Genomic DNA, 23225 nt, shown 5'->3' with positions numbered 1-23225 from the left:
CCACTTTTAAATGCTGCCATAAAGGGAGAGAAGAGGATGATTGATTCATTGTTGTGTCTCGAAGAAAGGCTCTATCCAATAGCATGCCCCATCTCCCCTTTGTAATTAGACCTTGTCAATAGCATCGTAATACATGTTCCTATTTGTTGTGTACGGCCATTTATGATACGAATGATAGATGAAGGATGGTAAAACATGCTCTTTATTTGTTAATTAAAACGAATCGATTTTCATTGTGCCATTTTTCAGGAGGTTTATGTGCATCTTAAAGCAGCGTTCGAGATCGTGGGGTTCATGACCACGACCAGCAGCCATACAAGTCCTTGTGCTTGAATCGAGATATTCTTGAAGTAGTGGTTTATAGTCTGGATGAGCACACTTGTCGATGATGACTTGAGCACGATCTCGAGGACACAAGCCTCGTACATCTGCCAAGCCTTGCTCAGTGACAACAACATCCAAGTCATGCTCCGTTTGATCAACATGGGTGGCAAAGGGAACAATGCATGAAATGCCTGTTGGATCTGTTTTGGTAGGACGTGCTGATGGTGTATGCATAATGCTGTACTTGCCGTTACGCAAGAAATCGGCTGATCCACCAATACCATTTAGCATCCCGCTACCACACACCATGGTCGAGTTGGCATGTGCATAGATATCCACTTCCACTGGCTACGTATGTATACGATATCAATATAAAGGGAATTACTGCATCATCGTTGCTTTTGCCTTACCGTGTTCATAGCAATGGATCCCAATCTTCGGATAAGCTCAGGGGAATTGCTCACTTGTTGTGATCGCAGCACAAGCATGGTCTACAAGACGCCAATTAATAGGCAACAATCACTATTCATGCTGATCTTATTACCCTGTAATACTCCCAATTGTCATAAAATCTTTTGAATCCTTCTGGTGAAAAGCGGATTGATGTCGCACTGGCGTATTTTAGCTTCTCGGATTCAAAAAAGTCAAGGAACGTATCTTGAAGCACCTCGGTGAACCTGCCAATGATAACGTAAGCAATGAATTTATCATCATAGCTACTTAATACATACACCGAGACATCCTCAAAAGGACCATCTGCAAGACCACCGATCACTGCATTTGCAATATTGCCGATACCTGATTGGATAGGAAGCAAGTTTTTTGGTAAACGATTATGACGCACCTCATGTGACAAGAATTCTATTAAGTGGCCTGCAATGGCTTCAGAGGTGGCATCTGCCGGTGCATTGGGACCAGTATTATCAGGTCGATCACTTTCCACTACGGCAACAACGCGATCAGGATCGATTGGAACAGCGGCCTAGTATACATTTGCTTAGATGGAGGGCATACGTATCATGCATCATGGCTCAACTTACAGTGCCAATACGATCCTCAGTGCCGAGAGCCAAGTAAGGGAGTCGGCTCGGTGGTTTACGGCACATGGTAATATCATGCAAGCCTTCAAAAGAAGGTATTTTAGTGTTGACTTCAATGATAATCTTATCCGCCATTTGTAGAAGCTCAGGAGACGCTCCAACGGATGCACCAAGTACAACACCACCATCCTCTTGAATAGCTGTTGCCTCCACAATCATAATGTCTAGCTTGTCATTATCAGGTTTGTCCTTGGTGTAAAAGCCTAATATGGATGAAGATGATAAATAAGGATGCGTCGCTTATATAAAAAACACATCCATCATACCATAAACAAGGTCCTGAGGAAACATTGATAGATGTTTATCTGCAAATCGGATTCTTCCAGCATTGATGCCCTTTTTTATGTTCTTGCCAACTTGATGTGGGTAACGCCGATCAATCATATCCAACGTGGCCCAACGATCTTCTGTTTCGGCACCTGTGGATGCACCCACGAATAAATTAAACTTGAGCTTCCCTTGTAGGTTATTCTTTTCCACGTGATCTGCCAAAGCAGCTGGAATCATTTTTGGATATCTTGTAATCATCATCATTAATATGGACATCATCCTTTTTCATTTACAACAAATATCCACATACCCAACACCTGTAAACCCTGACCATCCCAAATATCTATAAGGTAGGCAGTAATTAGCGAGATCCCGTACACACATGTAGGCATTTACTTACTGCCCAGGCTTAAACATGGGGAGGGTGTCTTCAGCCTTCATCACCTTTTGAAGGAATTGTGGACGACGCACTCTGGATTTCAATGCAGCACTTGCAGTAGACGCCATGATGATGGTAGATAATCGCAAACTACTATGAGCAAAGGAGCAAAAAAGAACCCTACTATGTCATGGGCTTGATTTCTTTTCTCATGCAGTAAACTCACAAGGGTTTGGATACAACAGCCCTGTCGTACCTTTGTTCCCATCCGGTTGATTGTTCTTGTCCCCCTTACACTAAGTTCTTTTTGCTTTATTATGATTCGTTGCAACAATGGGCATTGTGACTATTGTGTGTATTGAGTGTTGGGTGTTGAACCATAAACGTAAAGATGTAAAAGCAAAGGTTCTTTTTAGATGGCAACACTGCAAGCGGCACATAAATTGACTAAATGTTGCTTGAACGATCGGCACACAGATGCATGCATATAACCACAAACACAGCCACAGTGGCATTGCCTTGCGGATGAATAGAGCGAGAGAGAGAACAAGAACCAAAATGCGGTAATGATGCACCACGTGTCATTGATGAGGGGGAACTTGGTTGTACACATGAAAAACATGCAGCTGGTATCACAGTTAGTAAAAACCAAGCCGATACAACCCAAGTCGAGAATGTTGATATTGGAGCGGAGTAGGATCAATGATAATGATGTTGGGATATTCTTGAAAAGGACAACTCCGTTGAGCTATGGGCGGGGAACAACAAAGAAAAAAGGGGGAAAGGAATGAATAATGATCTGTGAGCTCGTGCATAGCGTTTGGGTGCACAGAACAAAAAGCATGGTGCGTGAATAATGGTGATAATAAATAGAATTACGTCGTGGGACATGAGAAAGGGGACACTGCATCAACAAGATTGGGATCTTTGTAGCCATGCCGACCAGCCGGATGGAGTTGTACATTTGTCGTTGATGGAAAATAATAATAATGGTTGTTGTCAATCATCGTAATAGTCCCCCCTTGTACACATACATGATGTGGTTTCTCAAATAAAACATACACTTGTCGTTTTGCCACCCACATGCACACACCACGAGATGAATGAGCACAAGCATCATTACCGTTTATGGACGTTGGAATCTCCTCTCAACCCCTCTCTTCTCTCCTCTTGTCGACTACGGCCCCGCCCGTACATATCCATATCACCAGCATATTCAAAAAGATGCATGTATTGATAGGTATACAAGTGGGTTGAATAAGAGCAATGAGACAAATACAATGAAAAAGTCGCCAAGACAAGATCACCTAATTTCAAGCTGATTCCTTTTTGGAATAAGGGCTCCGACAACAAGCGCATTTTCCTCTTGTGAAGCGACAAGTTGGGATTCCATTGTTCTCCTTCTTGTCCCCCAACCCGTCGTTTGGTTCTCTCTTTTTCTAGCTCGCCCAGCAGCAGCAGCAATCGGCAGCAGCTATAACAACAACAGCAAAAAAGCATCATTACTCTCGTTGCTCCCCCATTTTATATATACGTTGATATCGCACCCGCTGATAGCTCTTGCACACATACACCCCTTGCTGCCAACCCCCCTCGTTTATTTCCCTTTTGGATAGTCAGCATCCTATATCATCTTGCACATCCACCAACACCATCATCCCCCCCTTCTTCTTTGCACTTTTTTTTTTCTTTTCTCTTTCTCCCTCTTTCTTCTCGGCCCCTCCTTGTGTGCGACAGGCTCCTTTCTTCTTTTCAATCATTCATTGCTTGATTATCTTTTATACTTTTTCCTTCTCTCACTTTCTCTCATCTTTTTCTTTGTATTTTGATCATCAATGACTTCTTTACAGCAAGCGACAGGCCATCACCACCATCATCATCATCATCGTCATCAACATCAACATCCATATTGTGCTGTACCACCTTTGCCATCAACCACTACAACTACAACCACATGTCGCTATCATGAAAAGGGAGCCACTACCACCAATTCGATCACTTTGTCGTCGTCGTCGACGTCGTCGTCAACACTTGCTGGGCCTTGTTATTCCGGTTGTAGCTTGAATTCCAACACGGCTCTACCTGAATGGAAGACAACTTTGCATCTCTCGTCGTCATCATTGTATCGAGGCACTCATGCGGGATCCAACTCGTCGTTGCCATTGCATACCGATCCTGAAATGTACGCTCTCCGCAATATCTATACGACCAGCGAGAACAAAGTGTATGCAGCAGCGGGTAGTCAACAGAGCTATTCTTTGTATCAGCCGCATTATGGATCAACAGCAGCAGCAGTGATGAAGCCATCCTCTCCTCCGGGCAACAGTCGTTTTGCATATGTGGAAGCATTGGTTGGTAAGTCAACAAAGAAAGAAACGGGATAGGTTGAGGAGGAGGAGGTGGTTAAAGGGAGGCGACTACTCACCAAGGAGAATAATATCGGATAGATACAAATGCACATGTTATTGAGAGTATTTGGGCGGGTACATCATCCAACTGGAGTCGCTCAGCTGTTGTACCACTACGCACTTTTATTCAAGAGGTGCTCAAGCGATCTCGAACCACTTATTCAACTTTGCAGACAGCCTTGTTTTATTTGTTTCGAGCACGACCTTGTATTGTGGCCCAATTATATGGAAGTAATCGTACGACAACGACAACTGCTGTGGATACGCCTAATCCAGGGCAATGGCACGACGCATACATTAGCTGTGGACGTCGCATGTTTCTTGCCAGTTTGGTGGTCGCTTCCAAGTTTGTGCAGGACAAGACTTACCGCAACTCCGCTTGGGCCAAAATTGCTGGGTTACCTGTGGCAGAGATCAATGCGGCCGAACGCATCTTTTTGGACTTGATCGATTATAGTTTGTACATTGCTCAGCCTACCTTTGAACAATGGCATCATTTATTGCACCTACACGTTGATGCTCGTGCTCACAATCAGCCTGCTTATTTACAAGACTTGTCTTATTTACATGCATCGTTGGCACAGCAACAACAACAACATAAGCAGCAGGAGCAACAACAACAACAACAACATCAACATCATGCAACATCCGCAGCATTGCCACCAACACCGACAAGTCCATCCACTTCATTTACACGTCTATGTTCTGGAAGAAAGCGTAGATTGCGTGATACACCAGCTGCTCGATATACCACGTACTCGTCACCTTCTACCACTTGTTCACCAGCATCACCAGCATCACACATTCCCCCTGTGTTGTCATTGTCGCTTCCTAGCTCTAGCAACTCTTCACCTATGCATACGCCGACACAAATCTCTCCTGTGCGTAACTTAGCCTTCTCGTGGAAAATGTCACCCGAATGTACACCAACAACCAACAAGAAGCGTCGCCTTGGAGGAGAATCCGATTACACATCTCACCATGGATACGCTGTCAGCCATGTACGTGGTATGAGGATAAAGCAACAACGTGGAATGACATCTCAACGTCAAGAAGCGTAATACCAACATCGATTGATACAATCACACAGAGGCAGAAAAACCACTCTCTCACACTTACAACAACACAACAACACACACACACACACACTCATATATATATACACCACCCCATTTGACATGCTTCTTGCCCATCCTTTTTTTATCAGCATGCTCCCTTCACCAAGGCAACAGCATTGACAATCGTTATTTATGTCTTTATTTTTCTTTCTCTCTCTCTCTCTCTCTCTTCCACATTCACTCTTTTCCAAACACCACTTTTTATATCTATCTTTTCAATTACGATATTGAATCGCTCCTTTTCCTCTCCTCCTCTCCCTCCTCTCTCACACATCTTTATTCCCCCCAGAGACCGTTATGCTTTTTCTTACTTGTGCAAGAGCCAAACCCCATCATGCAGGTGCGAATCCCTTTTTTCTATACATACCATTCACTTGTTATTTTATTCATCTCAACTATAGTTTACCCTTTCCCTCTCCACCAATCAGCACTTTCCCGTACATATCATTATTATCTTTCACCTTATATATATATATAGCCACCATGTTCTTTATTCGTTCTGCAAAAAGAAAAAAAGAAGATATATAAAAAGCAACTTGTACCCAGAGAGCATCCTTGATAGCTTTTATCGACGAAGATGGGCAAAGGAAATGGATCATTATTGGTTGCCATGGCTATATAAATGTGAGTTGATTAATTGTTGTCATGGTATCATATGACTTTTGGGAAGAGCTGACACGAATGGAATACCAAGAACAGCGGTTTAATCCTTTCCACACCCCCATGTGACCCATGCAGTGGGTAATAAGATAATGTAATAGGGGAGAAGCAGAGTGCGGAGTATCTTGAGTTCCACACACACGCATCAGCATCGTTTGTATCTTTTGTTCTTTTCTCTCTCACTCTCTCTCTCTCTTTCGATTGAATTGGGGCTCTCTCTCCTTTTTTATCTTCTCTTTGTCTCCCTCCCCCTTTCTATGGTCGGACCAGCTGGAATCTGTACATGAGAGTTGCTGATAGCTACTCATCCATGCCAACACTCACGTGCAGACGCATCCTCTGGGTTATCTTTGCCCGTTTATGTACTCTGTTTATTCCAAACCTATTACTCTTACATATCGGCGGTCTATCTACAGCAGGTAATGGGCAGCTCGTCATTGACGACAATGACTCATCCTTTGTATATACATTAGCTTCACGACAGGCATGGCGAGAGAAGGTGGCCATCTGCTTTTTGTTTGTCGGCATTACGGGTCTCTTTTTATTCTGGATCGAGTACATTTCCACCCTCTTTTGCGACGTCGATCACTACATCCCTGCTACACACGTCTTTCGTAACGACTCCCGCTATGTGGCGATAAACGGCCAAGCATTCGAGTTTGCAAAGTACCTGGATGCATCACCACCCACCAATCAAATAGCAGCACAAGCAACAAAGTATGCAGGACACGACATGTCGCCCATGTTCCCTTCGTTTATGATGTTGGATCGTCATGGCAGACCAAGTTACAGCGATAATCGACTCGAAGCATGCATCAATCAAGCAGGACGTACAGCACAGGCTGATGCTTGGCTTGCATACACTCTTTCTCATGATTCTGGTTACAAGGCATCTCCCACTGGTGAATTGATTACATGTCCTATTCCCAACAATACTCTCAATACGGGTGCACCCTGCTATCCAGGGGTGGATCGTCATGTTTTACCACTCAAAGGAGGTAATTGCCGTATTATTTAAATATCATCATCATCACCATCCCTTATACCAATCCATCCATATCCATATCCATTCTACAGATATCGTCTATGATCTACCTACCATCAACAATTTCACGTCTTTGCCATATCAAGATGAACCAGGAAAGGCATTCGTCGTATTGGACAACAAAGTCTTGGATGTCACAATGTATCTCAATGGAGCAACCAACATTATTGAAATGTCGTCCAACATTTATTCACGAGCATTTGCGCTGGATCGCATGTTTCTACCGCTTGATGTGACGATGATGTTGTTTATCAACGTGGGAACCGATATCACCGACAACTTTAGAGCCAACATTACCAATGCAGCATTATATGAGGAATGCGTAAAGATGCTTTTCTTTCATGGTGTGACCGATGATGAGGCTGAGCCTACAGGATGCAAGAATATCAATCCGGCATTGTGGGCGACCATGGGAGCAGGGTTGCTATACTTTTTACTCAAAATGAATTTGGCACATCTTTGTCGCTTGCGATTCATGCAGCGGTTTTTATTTTCATCCACCGACATCTTGTCTCCAGGTCAACAACAACGACAGCCGCACACTGTACTCTTGGTACCATGCTATTCAGAGCCTAGTGATATCATTCGGCAAACACTTGAATCTCTTGCACGCACCAATTATGATGACACCAAAAAGTTGTTGCTCTTTGTATGTGATGGAGTCACACGCAGCCGATACGATTCAAAGGATACGCATCAATGTGTTCTTGAGTTGCTGGGATACAGTGGAACAATCGATCCTATTCCTCAACCTTATGTGTCGCTTGGTCAACATCATCGACGTGTCAATTACGCCAAAGTCTTTTCGGGCTTTTATGAGACCGGTCGCAATCGTGTGCCTTATTTGGTGATTGTGAAAACGGGCAATACGAGAGAACATGATCATGCTGGCAATCGGGGTAAACGTGATACAATGGTGCTGGTGATGAGTTTCCTTGAACGATGCATGAATTTGGCCAACAACCGCATGGCACCACTTGAATATGAATTGTTCAATCAATGTTACAGCGTACTCGGCATTGATCCACGTGCTTTCAAATACATGCTTGTTATCGATGCTGACATGCAGGTTCAGAGCGACCTTGTTCAAAAGCTTGTATCTCGCCTTGAAAAGGATCGTCGAATGCTCGCCATTAGTGGACATGTACGACCCGCCAATCCAGAGCAAAACATTATCACCATGCTGCAAATCTTTCCTTTGTATTTGACATCCTATTCGGGATTGGCATATGAAGCATTCTTGGGCACCGTATTATCCATCAATGGCGGCTTGACCATGTACAAGTTGTGGACCGAGAATGTTCCGGATGATGTATCTGAAAGAGACACAAGCCAACATCGTCGTCGTGGTCACCGATGGCGCTTTTGGTGGCGACAACGTTCTCGTAGCATTTCAACATCACAGCATACATTGGATGCAGTTACCAAGTGGCCCAAAGTGAGCGATGAGATTAATCCAGCCAATGATCCATGGGATATCCAACAACAACACACCATGAATGGCAGCCAAAGCAGCTTATTGACAGGGCATGAATCACGATTATCTTTATCACCCAACACTGGAATTCGACCTTGTTGCATTCATCCAACAGTATTACGTGGATTTGCAGCTGCACGTGCCGATACCCTTCACATGGAAAACGTCTTGTTGCTTGGTGAAGAGCAATATCTTGGTGTCGTCTTGTTGCGTTCACACCCAAAACATCGCCTTGGATTCGAGCCAGAAGCAGTTGGCTATGTAACATTGCCCACGCACATTACTGCGCTTCAAGCATTACAGTCTCGGAACATGCGTACGACTTTGCACAATCAACTTGAGATGCAACGAGTCTCTTGGAGTTTGGGATTTGGTTGCTGGGTGGTTTCCATCACCAAGTTATTCGACATGTTGTTATCGTTTCCTATCATCCTCTACCTCTACAGCGTCTACATTCGATTCTTTATGCAAGTGGGTCGCGTTTATACCATCATCGCTTTCAGCTTTACTTGTCTCGTGGTGCTTCACATACTTTATTTTATTGTACGTCGACAATTCAAGTATGTGCTGTGGTTCATTATCTATGGTCTATTCTCGGTGCCTTTCTTTGCTATTTGGTTCCCAATTGTAGCTGTATGGTGCAGTGATTATGCGGAGCGATGGTACGATGTATGGCCGACAACAAGTAAACACCGTGGTCGATCCCATGGTATTGTTGATCACCCAGCAGACAATGAAGACGATGATGCAACCAGTGAACACAAGGTGGAGAATACACAAGATGTTGTTCCAAGAATGCGATTGGGTGAATATGAAGCTGTTGAGGCGGAAAAGGCGTATCAACGTGCTAAGGAGGAAGCTGCTGCTTTGGATTCCAAATTCACCGGGTTCACAGGGTTTGTGAGTGGTCGTGCAGGAAGCATACATTCTATGGCATCTACACCCTTGAATGATGACAACAACAGCAACAATACCTTGCGAGTCAAAAAGAACGCACCATCAGCAACAACAATGCGTGCAGGATCCCTTGGCAACCCATTTGCATCACCCTTGGATAACCCATTCGATGATGGTTACGCTGTGTATTCAACTCATACTCGACATAAGCCAAGTCAATCTCAATCATCTTATCCCACTTGGTCATCACGTGCCTCCAATGATGATTATTTTGTCCCGCCACCATTACCACCGACAGCTGCTGCCATGGCAACCATCCCCCATGATACTGCTACCCATGTTGCTAGTGACCGGCGTTCTATTCGTTCAACAACATCGAATGCTATTTCCCTTGCAGACTCCAATCTTAGTCTTGATCCTGAAATTTCATTGGAAACAGCGCGCCATGACATGTTATCACCACCACATGGATTCGATGAAGGAGGAGGATCATCATCATCATCATCATCACCCCAACCACCAGATGAAGAAGGACGTACAGCAGCATTACATGGTCGTGTAGGATTGAAGATTCCTGGTCATGGTATTAGTGGTTATAATGGCACGTCTCCACCAGCACCCTCTACATTGCATCATCCTTCAAGCAAATCGATACGACGACGTAAAGCTACTCCTCCTGAACCATCTCAACAAAGCAAAGATGTGCTTTTACCAGTGGCAACAGCAACGGCAACAGCAATGCAGGATAATAATTCCATCGAAGCTATTGAACAAGAAATTCGTGTGTTCCTTCAAGACGCTGATCTCGACTCGATTACACGTGCTCAAGTCAAACAACACTTGTATAGCGTATTTGGCGAATTGCAAGATGAAGAATTAGTGCACAAGTGTATCGAGGACATTACTTTGGAATTCCTAACGCGCCAATCCTCTGTGAACCCTGACTAATATCCATCCATCCCCACCGTTTGGCCCCATTTATTTTGTTACCCTTTACTTTTATACTCAATGTAATATCCTTCTTCCTTGTGTATTCTCTTGTATGTAAATACCAAATCGTTGTCAGCAGCATGCCCAAAAAAATAGTCTTTTTTAATAGCATTTAATAATCATCATAGCCATTGGGTTGCAAACTAGATAAAACAATCATTTGTGTATATGTATGCTGATGGGATCAAGGAACAATGTCGGGTTTAAAGCCTCAGAGGGGGGAGTGCATAATGTAATACTCGGCATGTTTTCTTCCAGTCGCTCTGAACCTACCTCCTCCTCGCTGTCACTGGCACACGCTATTGACGAGATCCGCAACTCATCAACGGTACCTTTCAATGTGGACGACTTGATAAAGACACACGGAATCAGCTTATCTAGCAGTGCTCAAGGTAATACGTTGCTGCATTCAAGTCAATGACCCTTGTTGACTTTTTCTTACTGATGAATAGAGCAGTGGGGTGCACCCCGCAAACAAGATAGCAATGGTGTTGTTGCCAAGGAAACGTTGAAGCAGCTAAAAGAAGCAGCAACCAGTGACGAGTCGCCACATGTATACGACCAAGCGCGAGTTTGGGTGGATGAGTATCTGCAATCAGTGCAATCACTTGGCACGTGGGCCGACGACGCATCACAGCAAATCAATCAAGTGCAAATTGCTAGAGACACCCTCAAAGACATTATTACTAGAATCGAAGAGCACATCCCACATAAATAAATTGCTTGCACATGCTACAATTAGTCTTAATCAGGTTTATGGGAGAATGGCAAACAATGAAACGATTATATAGAAAAGGAACTTTGTACACTTTTTTAATTTGCTTCTGCTTCCAACACGGTACCACGCTTGATCTTGCCCCAACCGATAAGACTATATGACAATTCTCATGAGTTACCTATACCCATCCTAATGATACAACACCACCACTTACCGCCAATGCTTTTCAATCTTTCTAGACAAAGCAACCTTATCTCCAACCTCGGTACAAGTAGGACCCGTAAGCACAATCTTGGCCAAATCAGCCTTGACACCAACCACACGTCCACCAGTAGATACTGAACCAATATTGACAAGTAGCAATTCACCCTTGGATAACTTGGCAACCTTGGCTTGTTTCTTGTCATCGGTCTTGACACCAAGCAATCGACGCAACAAAAAGTATGAGATTTCCAATTCAGTGTAGATGGATGGGAGAGTACCAGGGTAACCAAGCACTTGACCAACAAGACGATCACCACGGCAAAGAGTAGGATCCATTTGTGTACCAACACCTGTTAATTTATGCATGAATTAGTGTGCTTGGATACTTTAAAAGTTCCTTTTTGCCAATCTTACCAATCAAACCACCAGGAACAGCAAATTCAAGCTTGTTGGTTTCAGCAGCAAGTGTTAAAATCTTGCTGAGGATAGGACGTGCACGAATCTTGCCTTCTTGATCCTTGACAATGACACCAGGACGGACTTCAATTTCATCGCCAACCTTGAGAACGCCTTTGAGAATGGAACCACCAGCAACACCACCTTGAAGCTGAGAGATATCAGCACCGGGCTTGTTGATATCAAATGAACGAATCACAATAAGACGAGGGCTGGATTCGAAATCACGCACTGGAACAGGGATCTTTTTGGTGATGTATTCGTTGATGGCGTCAATGTTGTATTTGAGTTGTGCAGAAATTGGGATCACGGGAGCACCATCAGCCACAGTACCTTTATGATATCATTAGTCATCCTTCTCTATTCATTTTTATATACACACATACCCTTGACGAAAGCGAGAATATCAGCATGTTGTTCTTGAGCGGCCTTTTCCTTGACAAGATCGACCTTGTTTTGCAGGATGATGACGTGTTTGAGCTTCATGATTTCAATGGCTGCCAAATGTTCTGAAGTCTGTGGTTGAGGACAAGATTCGTTGCCGGCAATCAACAAAAGTGCAGCATCCATGACTGCAGCACCTGATAACATGGTAGTCATCAAAATGTCGTGACCAGGACAATCGACAAAGGACACGTGACGCACAAGACGATATGTACCACCACAACCAGGTCGTTCGCATGGGGGATCATCCTCCTTTGAAGAGCCGTATGATCGATAGCAACCAGGTCGAGGACACTCGGGATTGTCGCACTTGTAGATCTTTGCATTGGCGTAACCGAGCTTGATTGTAATATTACGTTCCATTTCGTTCTTGAAACGCACAGTCTATATAGAAAGCTAATAAGATCTCTCGTTCCACTTTTGACGCGTGTCCCATCTCGTTGTCATGCTGCTGACCTGCACACCGGAAATGGCCTTGACGACTGTTGATTTACCGTGTGCTACGTGGCCAATCGTACCTATAGTGGTTGAACGTTTAATATAAAAGAACATGGCTTCCTTGCAAGTGCGATCCTACCAATGTTAATGGTGGCCTGCTTTGAAATGACTTCAGGCGAAAGCGGCGTAAGCTTTGTAACATCAACTTGTACAGGCTGGGGTTGTTCGGCGACTGCCATGGTGAAGAGAGTTGTGGGTAAAGGAGTTGAAAAAACATAAGCCAAGTTTGTTGCACTCTTTGAACAGTCACTGGCCGTGCCTCCTCCTCCTCCTCCTCCTCGCGCAGCAAAATGGTCTTTTGGTGACTCATGAAATATCCCATCCACATGATCCCTCTATAATAAACCTTCTTTTTATGATAAAGAAAGCTCTCCATTTTCGATTCAATCATTGAGCAGATGACTTTTAAAAGTTGGAAAACGCCTTATTTATGAGAATGGTACCATGAAACAAATGCCAATAATATGTATACGTATGAGGAAAGAATGCTACTAGATCTATCATGCTTGATATATTCTCAACTTTTTATCTTCACCACCACTAAGAATATGCTTTCCATTCCAATCAACAGCATACACCTTGTCATTTTCTTGATGATCCTCGTCATTAAGGGTGTAAAGTGGACCTTTGCTTCGGATGTCCCATACGCGTACAGTGCCATCATATGAACCAGAACACAACGAATACTCGGAAGAAGGCGACCATGAAACAGACGACACCCAACCCAAATGTCCACGCAAGGTCATCTTGACGTTTGTTCCCTCTAAAAGACACACAAAATGAGACCATTATCTCATACCAGGTTTGCACACGTACCTTCTGTTCGTGGATCCCAAAGACGCAAGCTGTTGTCGGAATGACCAGTAGCTATTAAGCGCGATAAACCCGAATAATCAACATCAATCACCACCTTCTCGCAATTCTATGAACGGATGGAATCAGTAATCGAGTAAAAGAAATCCACCTATTGATAGATCTACCTTGGTAACCAAGTTGACTTGTTGTTCCACGTCCCATGATCGGATGGAATGATCCCAACCACCGGTATACACTATATTGGCATCATTGGCATCGTAGGCCACCGCATTCACTCCACCAACGTGTCCTTCCAAGGTGATAGCTCGAGACTATTCATAGCGGTGAGTAATGACCAATAATGGAAAACATGCAGCATTCACTATACCTTGATCTTACGATCTCCTTTGGGGGTTGTTTTCCGTTGCTTGGCGGATTGCGAAGATTCGTGCATTGTTTCATCTTGTGCTGGGATCGATGTTGTCCAAACCTTGACCGTACCATCCGATGATGCACTTGCCAACTATACCCAAAGCATGAATACCACCATGAATACTATAGTACAAAGCAACATACGTATTCTCCTTTTGGATCCACTGCAATCGATTCCACCGAACCCTTGTGACCCTTGCATTCAAATAAACATTGTTGTGTACCATCGACGTTTGAATACTATAATGGCGTTAATCCATATTCCCGGCAAGGCTGATGAAGAAATACAAATTACCTTCCAAGCAAGAATACTGTGATCAAGGGAACCCGAGTATGCGATTACTTGTTCAGACGCTTCATTGGAAAGGTTGTCAATAATAGTATCCAAGGGGATCAATAAAAAGCTTACCATCAGCACGTGCAAATGCAACGCTCTTGACAGCATTGCTATGGCCTTGAAATGTTGTCACACATTCACCAGACGAATTCCATAAGCGAGTCATGCCATCATAAGATCCTGTCAAGAATAAACTATAAAGGTTCCAATGTTATAGATATGAAAGCGTATTCCTATTTCCCAATAACCTTACCCATCTTTTCCTTTGACAGAGCTAATCCAATCATCATGTTGATATGCTGCAATAGACGTAGGTGGAAGCATCGACTCGACATATTCAATGGTGAGCGTGTTTTCCTATACACACAAAAGTTAGTGTACCTTTGATATGGCTCGGTCAAAACCCTTCTTAGTTACCGTTGACAAGCGATTGGCAGTAAGGTATTCAGCAATGCTGGTCTTAAGAATCTGTTCGTCCACAAAGAATTCAAAAGGGATCGGTTTTTCTATGAAGGAGTTGAGTGAGTGGAAAACAACGCGATCCAAGCGATCGATCCTACCATTGCCTAGCAAGTTGTTGACAATCTCGGAGAGACCGTAGCGTCTGAAACTGGAAGGAACCAGAATGGCCGCATCGTTGATTGCGTATTGGGGTTGACGACTGACGAAACGCACTTGTACTTGTTCTTGGTCGACGTCCATAGTGAGAAAGAAGAAATTTACTCTTCTGATTTGTCTGACACCAGCCAAAATATCGGCAACTCAACTCTTTGAGACCGCCAGAGCTACCTCAACAACACCCATCTGCATGACTAGCATCTATGTACATATAAAGGCATGGCACCACTTCCATCAATGCCTCTAAAAACTGCATCATATACATATTAAAAATGCATCCGATTCTTATTTCATTGTGATGTTAACCCCTCCACCACCTAAGTCATTGCCTTTGTTTTGTTGAGATCCGCTGGTCGTTGTGTATATCGAACGCACTCTCCTTTTTAATCCCTGAATGAATCTTGCCATGTATGCAGGCTTGGATAATGTTACAAGCCAAAAGATCAAAGAAAATCCCATTACCATGACATGTATTCGAAACAATGACACCCCCACACCACATTTGTTTATCCTTCTGTCTGCAAACATCCATGTTTAATCCTTGCATTCAAAAACACGTGTACAGCTTAATGTGTATTTCAAGATGGACAACAAACTCCTACTTAAAGCTAATGATAAGTCTCGCTACTCAACCAGTACAGCCAATCTTACTTACCAACACGATCCTAATGCTGTTGTGTGCAATAATGAGATTTAGACAACCTTGATCTATTTAGCACCGTATCCATGTTGTTTAGTGACCGAGTTGATGGATTTTGTGCATCCTATGAAGAAGACATGATTAATGTCATGTTCACATACACCGCATGATGAGTCAATACTCACCGCGTTGTCAATGATGTTACTGCTAGATGTCGTATGTAAATCAAAGGAGTGCACAGGTCATTGGGATTCTCGCTCTCTTCCTGCATCTTCACTTTGTGCATCAAACCAAGCCACGCATACATTGCAAATGATCTAATAGTAGTATGTGCCGTATTTTGAACCAAGTCAGCATGTGTAATTTGCATTGGCGGCATCGACTTACATGATACGTCTCTTCTCCAAGTGGGATGTGTATCCAGCCAATTTGAAGATCCATACTAGTTGATACTTTTCAAAGCCTTAATAATATCGCCACACACAAAGTCACCCCTTTTCAAAGATACCCATCAATAACTCTACTTTCATACCTGTCCATTGTCCTTGCTCTTACCTTTCTGGAGCTCGTTGTGGTGTGTGTATAGAATGAACCACCTGCAGGGAATCGAGTGTGCGCTGCCTTCGTCGTGCCAAGGTGACCTTTTTTGAAATAAAGGATATCCATCAATGATGCCGCCGAAAAGAAAGCCGCCATTCAGCATTTTGTATTTCCCATTTACCTGATGTCTGATATCATCATCAAATAAAGCTTGTGGCCATGCTTGTCAAATTGAAATTGATTGAGAAAAAAGTAGCCTGTTGTTGTAATTCTGATCCATAACGCGGATTGAAGGTTCCACCAAAAGTATCCTTTTCAAAGATAGATGTCAACATCCGGTTGCAGACCCACTTCCAGTCCTTTATCTTTACCATCGTGCAAGTTGAACATGGTCCATATATGCATAACTTGGGTGCGTGCTGATATCGTGTGATGTGTTGATGCGTTTTGTTGATCTCCATGCCCATGCTTATGACTGATATCCACGTCCTTGAACAGCCCACCGCGTTCTTGTTCATGCCTTGCTCGAGCGTGAATTGCGTGTAGAATCCATGATTGGGCATGTATACTGAAACCTCGTGAATGTTGTTTCAATGAAGGATATCCACTTTAGTATGCTACTTATAGGTGTACACACGCTCTCGTTGTCCTTACCTTTGTGAAGCTTTCAATGACGGATAGGTGACTCGTATTTGTTGTGATAAGTCGATGAACGATGCTGGTTACTCGTTGTCATGGAAACCCATTGTGCTGTTGTGTGTGTGGTAATCACCAGTATTCAAGGAGGCCCTTTAATATCTTGTTTGTAATGCCCATGATTTGAATGCTCTTACCTTCATGAGCCATGTAAACGGCTTGCGGACCAATCACTCCTGGAAAAGTGTTGATAAACTGACGACTTTTTATCCATGCCATCATTTTCAACGGTGTCAATCAATAGTTTGGTTGCCGTAGTTCCATCTTAATCGTAGTAGGCATCATACAGCTTGCAATGTTGAGATAGAGGCTACTCCAGATGCATGTGGTATCCACCATCAAGCTCTCCTTTATAAAGATACTTTTTTCAACACTCTGCATATCCATATCCACCGTATTGTCGTCATTGTTGTTGAGAGCCGTGCTTCGATACTGTATATGCGTGTTTGCTGTTGGCTAACACGTTGTCGTCTTTGTAATAGCGTATACGACCTCCTCATTGGCAGTGTAGTCAAGAGCAAAGAGGCAAATCGTCTAGTGAGCGTGTCTGTTGTTGTTGAAGGCAGAGGCTGTACAGCTGGAAATCAACTATAGAAGAAATGGCGCGCTGTAGCAGTTTCTTTTTGTCGATGGAATCAATGAGGCTATTGGTGGATGCGACTACGAAAACGTGGGCTCATTGTAGTAACGAGGAAGGGGAGAGAAGAAAAGAAAGAGAGGACCGAAAAAGGAAAAGGAGAAAGAAAAAGTGCATAAATCAGACCTACCTCTTCCCGCTCACACCATACACCAACCAAGCTTACCACAGCAACATACGTTCAACCCTACTACACAGCAACAGACGGCGAGCAGCACAACCTTTACTACAATGCCCAACTCTTTTCTCCATGAAATTGACAATTCAACAAGGCATAGCAACCATGGTCAATGGCAACAGCAACGACAACACTTTAAGCTTTAAATTGTAGACATTCAATGACACTGCACGAGTGAGCCAAGGTACAAGCAATCCGTGCTATAAAATAAACGAGACAGACACATGCTGGAAGTCGCTGTAGGGCTGATAGGATGCACAAGATTTCTCATCTTTGATATACTGGTGAACAAGGTACAATGAATATGGCTATGGTGATGTGATGGCAATGCTGACAGTATTCATACAAAGATGAACACATTGCTTGGATGCTTTCATGGATAGGACAATAAGGTATGTTTTATGGCAATGTTCTTCTGATACGATGTCACTCTGGCCAAGATTACTGATTCAGTGTAGCTTAAAATTTTGTATTACTTCATGAATACATTGAACAAAGACAACTTTTGTGATCCACCTTTGTTGTGATATAGGAGCAATTACATGGCAAAGTAGAATAATATTGATATGGGAAGAGAGCAATTCTATAGATCCAAGTTGACTCTAGTAATCTCAATGGAATCGCCGATTCTTTCCCTTTATGAGTATCAGCCGGTCAACTTTTGCTACCTTGTAAAAGCAACATACCATTCAAATGCAGTAGTCGTAATGTTTGAATCATAAATACCTGCTCATTTGGGCTAGCTATCGTTGTGGATATGGTGTTTCTCAAATTTTTGAGTCTATCGTGTGGTAGAGTAGAATAGGCAGTGGCGTGGTAGTAGACGCACAAGAACTGCAGGCATGCATGCATGGCTGACATCCCGCTATTTGGGTTTCAAAACAAGGTTGGGAGGGACATGCGTGGTATAAAAGACCCACAAGGATGAAACTTCTATAGACTCTTCTTTATCCATTTATCTTTTTAACATGGTTGCAGTGCCACAAATCAATGATCTTGTTGCCTATCAGCAACTTATCAAAGAGAAAAAGAAGGTACAATATGAGCAGTTTTGTATATTCAAGCCTCCCTACGAGGGAAACATCAAGAACGAGTGCAGTCTTACTCTCTTTAAACTATAGGTTGCCATTTTTTATTGGGCTGCGTGGTCCGGTATGTTGACAAGCATGCTCATCATTTCCTTGACAACAGTTGTTCTCATACAATGTACTTATTTAGGTCCCAGCAGACTCGTTACCCCTACTTTTCACAAGCACCACCACGAAGAGTTCCCTGATATTACTTTCATAACAGTTGACATGGATCAAGCTACCGTAAGTAGTTTGTCGCTAGAGGTAGGATGGACTTGTTCTGACAATGTATGGCAACGCAGGAAATCCTTGAGTCCGAAGAGATTAGAGTGGCGCCTACTTTTCGTTTCTTCTGTAATGGTCAGAAGGTCGGTGAAGTTTTTGGTGCCAATACCAATGAGCTCCAAAAACGTCTTCAGGAATTGAACAACTATTAGCTAACATGATGGTCATTTCTTGTATCCGAATTTCTCTCAAATGTGTACTATATATAATAAATAGCTTTTCATAGGTTGACTTTTATTGTGCTTAGGAGTGGGAACTATGCTATTATGTGTGGAGTACCACCTTTGGTGCTATACAGAGTATGCTACGTTGAGCAACAGTGTGCATCATACCTTTCCTTTTTTACACAATCACCCACAGCTTGTATGTCCTAGAAAATGGCACAGCATTAATCCCCTGCTCTTGCTCGTGTTGTACACCCACGCTTACCATCCCAATCCTTGTCCTTGTACCGATACGCTGCATGAATGTTGTGTCGCCTTTATATGTGTATGTGTGATCCTACTAAAGGAGTCCCAATCAATAGCCATTCCCATTCACCACAAGAGGGGATACATACCGCATGTTGGTTCTTTTGTTGTTGTATCATGGCAACCATGTTGTGTTTTGTCATAACCGTTGTCACGGTATCCATGCTTGAAAGTATATCCTTGATGTCGATCCTTTGTCCCAAATCCATCCGTGAGGCCGTTGTTCGCCATCCTGATCCTTGGTCATGGATGTAGTGCTGATGCCGTGATGGTAAATGATAGTCGCATGGTATGTGTATCAGCAGCATCGGACGATCCATAGTGGTTGTCATAGATGAGTGCTTGGCCACCAATTGAGGTCATTAGTAAGCATGGAAAGGCGTCCACTGGAACCACCATGTCAATACATTGCGTGTATGCTCGTCTCCTGCCGTCGTACTTGCCTTCGAACTTGTCTTTGTGACATCCAAAACCATCATCCTATGCTTTGTGTGGTTGCTGTACCATCCACCCCATACGTATCCTTGTGCTGAAATGAAAGCGTACACCATCCATGTAAGAGACAAGGCCAACCACATATCCAATGAGCATGATGATTGCACACACCCTATAAAACCAACATACCTGTGAATTTCAACACCATGAACGAGCCCACGTTGTATGATGAAGATGCTTCCATACTTGTTGCTGTTTTCCTTTGCTGAAGCCTTGCTGAATGATCCACAAGCCATAATCATATCCTTGTCCACCTAAAGCGTGATCCCTCCTATAGCAAATACCATCAGCAACGCGTATGCCTGTATGTCACAAACAACCACTTGCCCTGATCCCATGTTTGCCACACTGAAGACGCCGTGCTTGTCGTGTCGTATTGCTGCTACATTGCTGCCTTGCGATGCGTGCCATTGTCAGTACCCATTGTGTCCAAGATCAAGTCGTCATGGGTGAACCGAATACCTTTGTTGAAGTGGTGTGCCTTGTCAAAGATAGGTGCCTTGTTGTAACGTGCCTTGTACCTTGTCCACAATGACTGCCTTGTTCACGATGCATGTCACCATTCGACCGTTGCCTTGATTCAACAAGTCGCGTCGCCATGTCGCTGGTTGTCTTGGTCCGAAAAAAGAAAGAAAAAGAAACGATACGCCAAAACCATGCAGAAGACGCCTTTTTAAACAACGAAACCATCCACTATCCTGTCGGTCAATTATGCAGACATCTTCCATCGTCACTTTTACATCGCTCTTTTTGGGATAAGGAAAGATGGATCATTGATAGTGGCAGTGGGTATATAAATGGAAGCATCATCATGTACACGCGTATAGACTCATTATGCAGGCACCTTGCACCATGGACCGCCTCTTTTTGGATAAGAAATGATAACATTACCTGGTATAATACGGCCACATCAACAACGCTTGAAGAGATCTTCCATGATCACTTTCATATGGTTCTCGGGATAACAACAAAGAGATCACACGTTCACATCACTAAGCCCTTGGATTTATCTCTGCATGGATGAATCATTGGATAGTCAGGTTAAAGGGGTACGCATTAAATAAACTCATTCCGTGTTTTTGATATCTGGTGATGAGGAGATTGGTGCCTGCTGACAGGTATGAGTACAAGTAGGAATGATGACGGAGGACGACTACGAGGATGGTGGTGGCAATGTAGAGAGATAGCTAGATGAAATAAAGCATTGTTTATTTATTACTCGCTTGTTGGAGGTTGCTGCTAGCTTGTGGATTACATACTATTGCTTCGATAATGGAATAATAAACGTGGTCCGGTTATCGGTCATGCAAGAAGTATATGGCTTTTGTGATACAATAAGGAGGAGTGGGAAGTGGGATGAGCTTGAGAAGAGAAAAAGTGAAGAGATCCCTCCATTGAGTTTCAGGATGCGTGACTCATTCAATATGTATATGTATCTTTTTACATATACAAATTGGTTTATGCAGCTCGACTTTCTTCTACATGCAAACATGATGCATACCTTGACGCACCTTCATTATTGGATGCTGTTTACTTACGTACCTTCACAAAAGGCAATCATCATCATCATCCATTTGTGTAGCAACCTGTCAAGGACGTGTCTGTGTAACCACCACGTGCGGTTTCACTCAGCTCTTCATCTTTCCGTTAATGCAGCCGACACCATCCACTAGGAAAAAGCAATTCCATCACGCTTACAGCATATGTAAAACATAAAGGTGCCTGTATCTCCAAACTTTACAATCAAACGTGGGCTCTTTAATAGATCAACGTGCTTGTCGGGGTCAAAGGAATCTTGTGTCAAAGTATGAAGTTCATCGTGGGCGATCCCGGATTTCGCAATGTCGCCACCAGCCAAACTGGATCCGGGGCTCAACCTCGTTCGACGACGACCAAAAAAATATTTTTTGGGCTGTTTGCGACATTGAACGCGAAACTTTCACACAAGGTGCTGTTGGCCAAGCTGAGCCCATTGCTGTAATAAAAAGCCCACGTTTCATTGTAAAGTTTGGAGATACAGGCACCTTTATGTTTGTAAGTGTGATGCTATAAGAGTGGTCTTTGTTCATTGTCAAGTAGGTGGACCCTGGCAGAGCAAAAGATGCAGAGGGTCGTGTTGTGTAACACAGCTACGTTTGCATGAATGGAAGGGTCAATGTATAATTACTTTATAGATCATCTAGGAACAGGCATGTATTGCTAGCTAACGGCCACTTTTATCCAATCATCATTGCTCCGAGATCCACTGCATGGGAACGATGCCCCTACTCCAGACATTCATTTCCATGATTAAAGTAGGTTGATCCGAGCTGATTTGACTGAGCTGCGGCCAAAGAGAGATTACATCACTCTGCACATAAAGCACGCTCGATGTAGCTCAACCGATGGAATCTTGTGTGAGCGTAACTCAACCAAATCAGCTCGGATCAACCTACTTTGATCATGGAAATGAATGTCTAGAGCAGGAGCATCGTCCACCTACAATAGAATGCACAAAAGTTGGGAATGCACAAAAGTGGCTATTAGCTGCCAATGTATGACATAAAAGTGAGGGTTGCGTACCTTTCATGCATTGTCCCTGAAGTCCTGACTTTTTAGCTGAGTTACCCAAAGAGGTCCTTCTGCATCTTTTGCTCTATTATAGTCATACTACTTTACATTAAACAAAGACCACTTCTCATATAGCATCACGCTTACAAACATAAAGGTGCCTGTATCTTTAAACTTTACAATCAAACGTGGGGTTTTTATTAGAGCAATGTGCTCGGCTTGGCCAACTGCACCTTGGGTGCCAGTTTCAAGTTCATCGTGGCTAATACCAGATTTCGCAATGTCGCCACCAGCCAAACTGGATCCAGGGGTCGACCTCTTGAAACTTTTTTCGACGACCAAAAAATATTTTTTGGGCTGTTTGCGACATTGAACGCGAAACTTTCACACAAGGTGCTGTTGACCAAGCCGAGCCCATTGCTCTATTAAAAATCCCACGTTTCATTGTAAAGTTTGGAGATACAGGCACGTTTATGTTTTACCTATGCTGTAAG

At 43.4% G+C, this 23225-nt stretch overlaps 7 protein-coding genes across 7 annotated transcripts; 4 read left to right on the top strand and 3 right to left on the bottom strand.

The window, feature by feature from the left end:
- Positions 1–213: 213 nt before the first annotated feature.
- O0I10_008118 (uncharacterized protein) lies at positions 214–2201 on the bottom strand (the record flags this gene model as incomplete). Its single annotated transcript, XM_058488125.1, has 8 exons — positions 214–672; positions 735–815; positions 869–1001; positions 1056–1306; positions 1365–1627; positions 1691–1941; positions 2005–2037; positions 2095–2201. 8 exons carry the CDS (start codon positions 2199–2201, stop codon positions 214–216), a joined length of 1578 nt encoding a protein of 525 aa, XP_058341018.1.
- Positions 2202–3908: 1707 nt separating this feature from the next.
- Positions 3909–5542, top strand: O0I10_008117 (uncharacterized protein; the record flags this gene model as incomplete). The annotated part of the gene is made up of 2 exons (XM_058488124.1): positions 3909–4428; positions 4521–5542. The coding sequence occupies 2 exons, from the start codon at positions 3909–3911 to the stop codon at positions 5540–5542; spliced, it is 1542 nt and encodes a 513-aa protein (XP_058341017.1).
- A 1027-nt stretch (positions 5543–6569) lies between these two features.
- O0I10_008116 (uncharacterized protein) lies at positions 6570–10626 on the top strand (the record flags this gene model as incomplete). The annotated part of the gene is made up of 3 exons (XM_058488123.1): positions 6570–6678; positions 6733–7257; positions 7337–10626. 3 exons carry the CDS (start codon positions 6570–6572, stop codon positions 10624–10626), a joined length of 3924 nt encoding a protein of 1307 aa, XP_058341016.1.
- A 286-nt stretch (positions 10627–10912) lies between these two features.
- On the top strand, positions 10913–11386 carry O0I10_008115 (uncharacterized protein; the record flags this gene model as incomplete). The annotated part of the gene is made up of 2 exons (XM_058488122.1): positions 10913–11060; positions 11121–11386. The coding sequence occupies 2 exons, from the start codon at positions 10913–10915 to the stop codon at positions 11384–11386; spliced, it is 414 nt and encodes a 137-aa protein (XP_058341015.1).
- A 95-nt stretch (positions 11387–11481) lies between these two features.
- On the bottom strand, positions 11482–13167 carry O0I10_008114 (eukaryotic translation initiation factor 2 subunit 3, X-linked; the record flags this gene model as incomplete). Its single annotated transcript, XM_058488121.1, has 6 exons — positions 11482–11539; positions 11601–11940; positions 12005–12379; positions 12433–12874; positions 12947–13008; positions 13068–13167. The coding sequence occupies 6 exons, from the start codon at positions 13165–13167 to the stop codon at positions 11482–11484; spliced, it is 1377 nt and encodes a 458-aa protein (XP_058341014.1).
- Positions 13168–13488: 321 nt separating this feature from the next.
- Positions 13489–15254, bottom strand: O0I10_008113 (uncharacterized protein; the record flags this gene model as incomplete). The annotated part of the gene is made up of 10 exons (XM_058488120.1): positions 13489–13751; positions 13805–13910; positions 13969–14115; positions 14172–14306; positions 14360–14455; positions 14511–14569; positions 14625–14746; positions 14806–14909; positions 14970–15058; positions 15113–15254. 10 exons carry the CDS (start codon positions 15252–15254, stop codon positions 13489–13491), a joined length of 1263 nt encoding a protein of 420 aa, XP_058341013.1.
- A 3575-nt stretch (positions 15255–18829) lies between these two features.
- On the top strand, positions 18830–19368 carry O0I10_008112 (uncharacterized protein; the record flags this gene model as incomplete). The annotated part of the gene is made up of 4 exons (XM_058488119.1): positions 18830–18895; positions 18983–19013; positions 19080–19174; positions 19234–19368. The coding sequence occupies 4 exons, from the start codon at positions 18830–18832 to the stop codon at positions 19366–19368; spliced, it is 327 nt and encodes a 108-aa protein (XP_058341012.1).
- Positions 19369–23225: the final 3857 nt, after the last annotated feature.

Source organism: Lichtheimia ornata (genome assembly GCF_029851405.1).
Source record: "Lichtheimia ornata isolate CBS 291.66 chromosome Unknown scaffold00042, whole genome shotgun sequence".
NCBI lineage: Eukaryota > Fungi > Mucoromycota > Mucoromycetes > Mucorales > Lichtheimiaceae > Lichtheimia > Lichtheimia ornata.
Note: the sequence above shows the minus strand (reverse complement) of the source record. Positions and strands in the feature narration are given on the sequence as shown.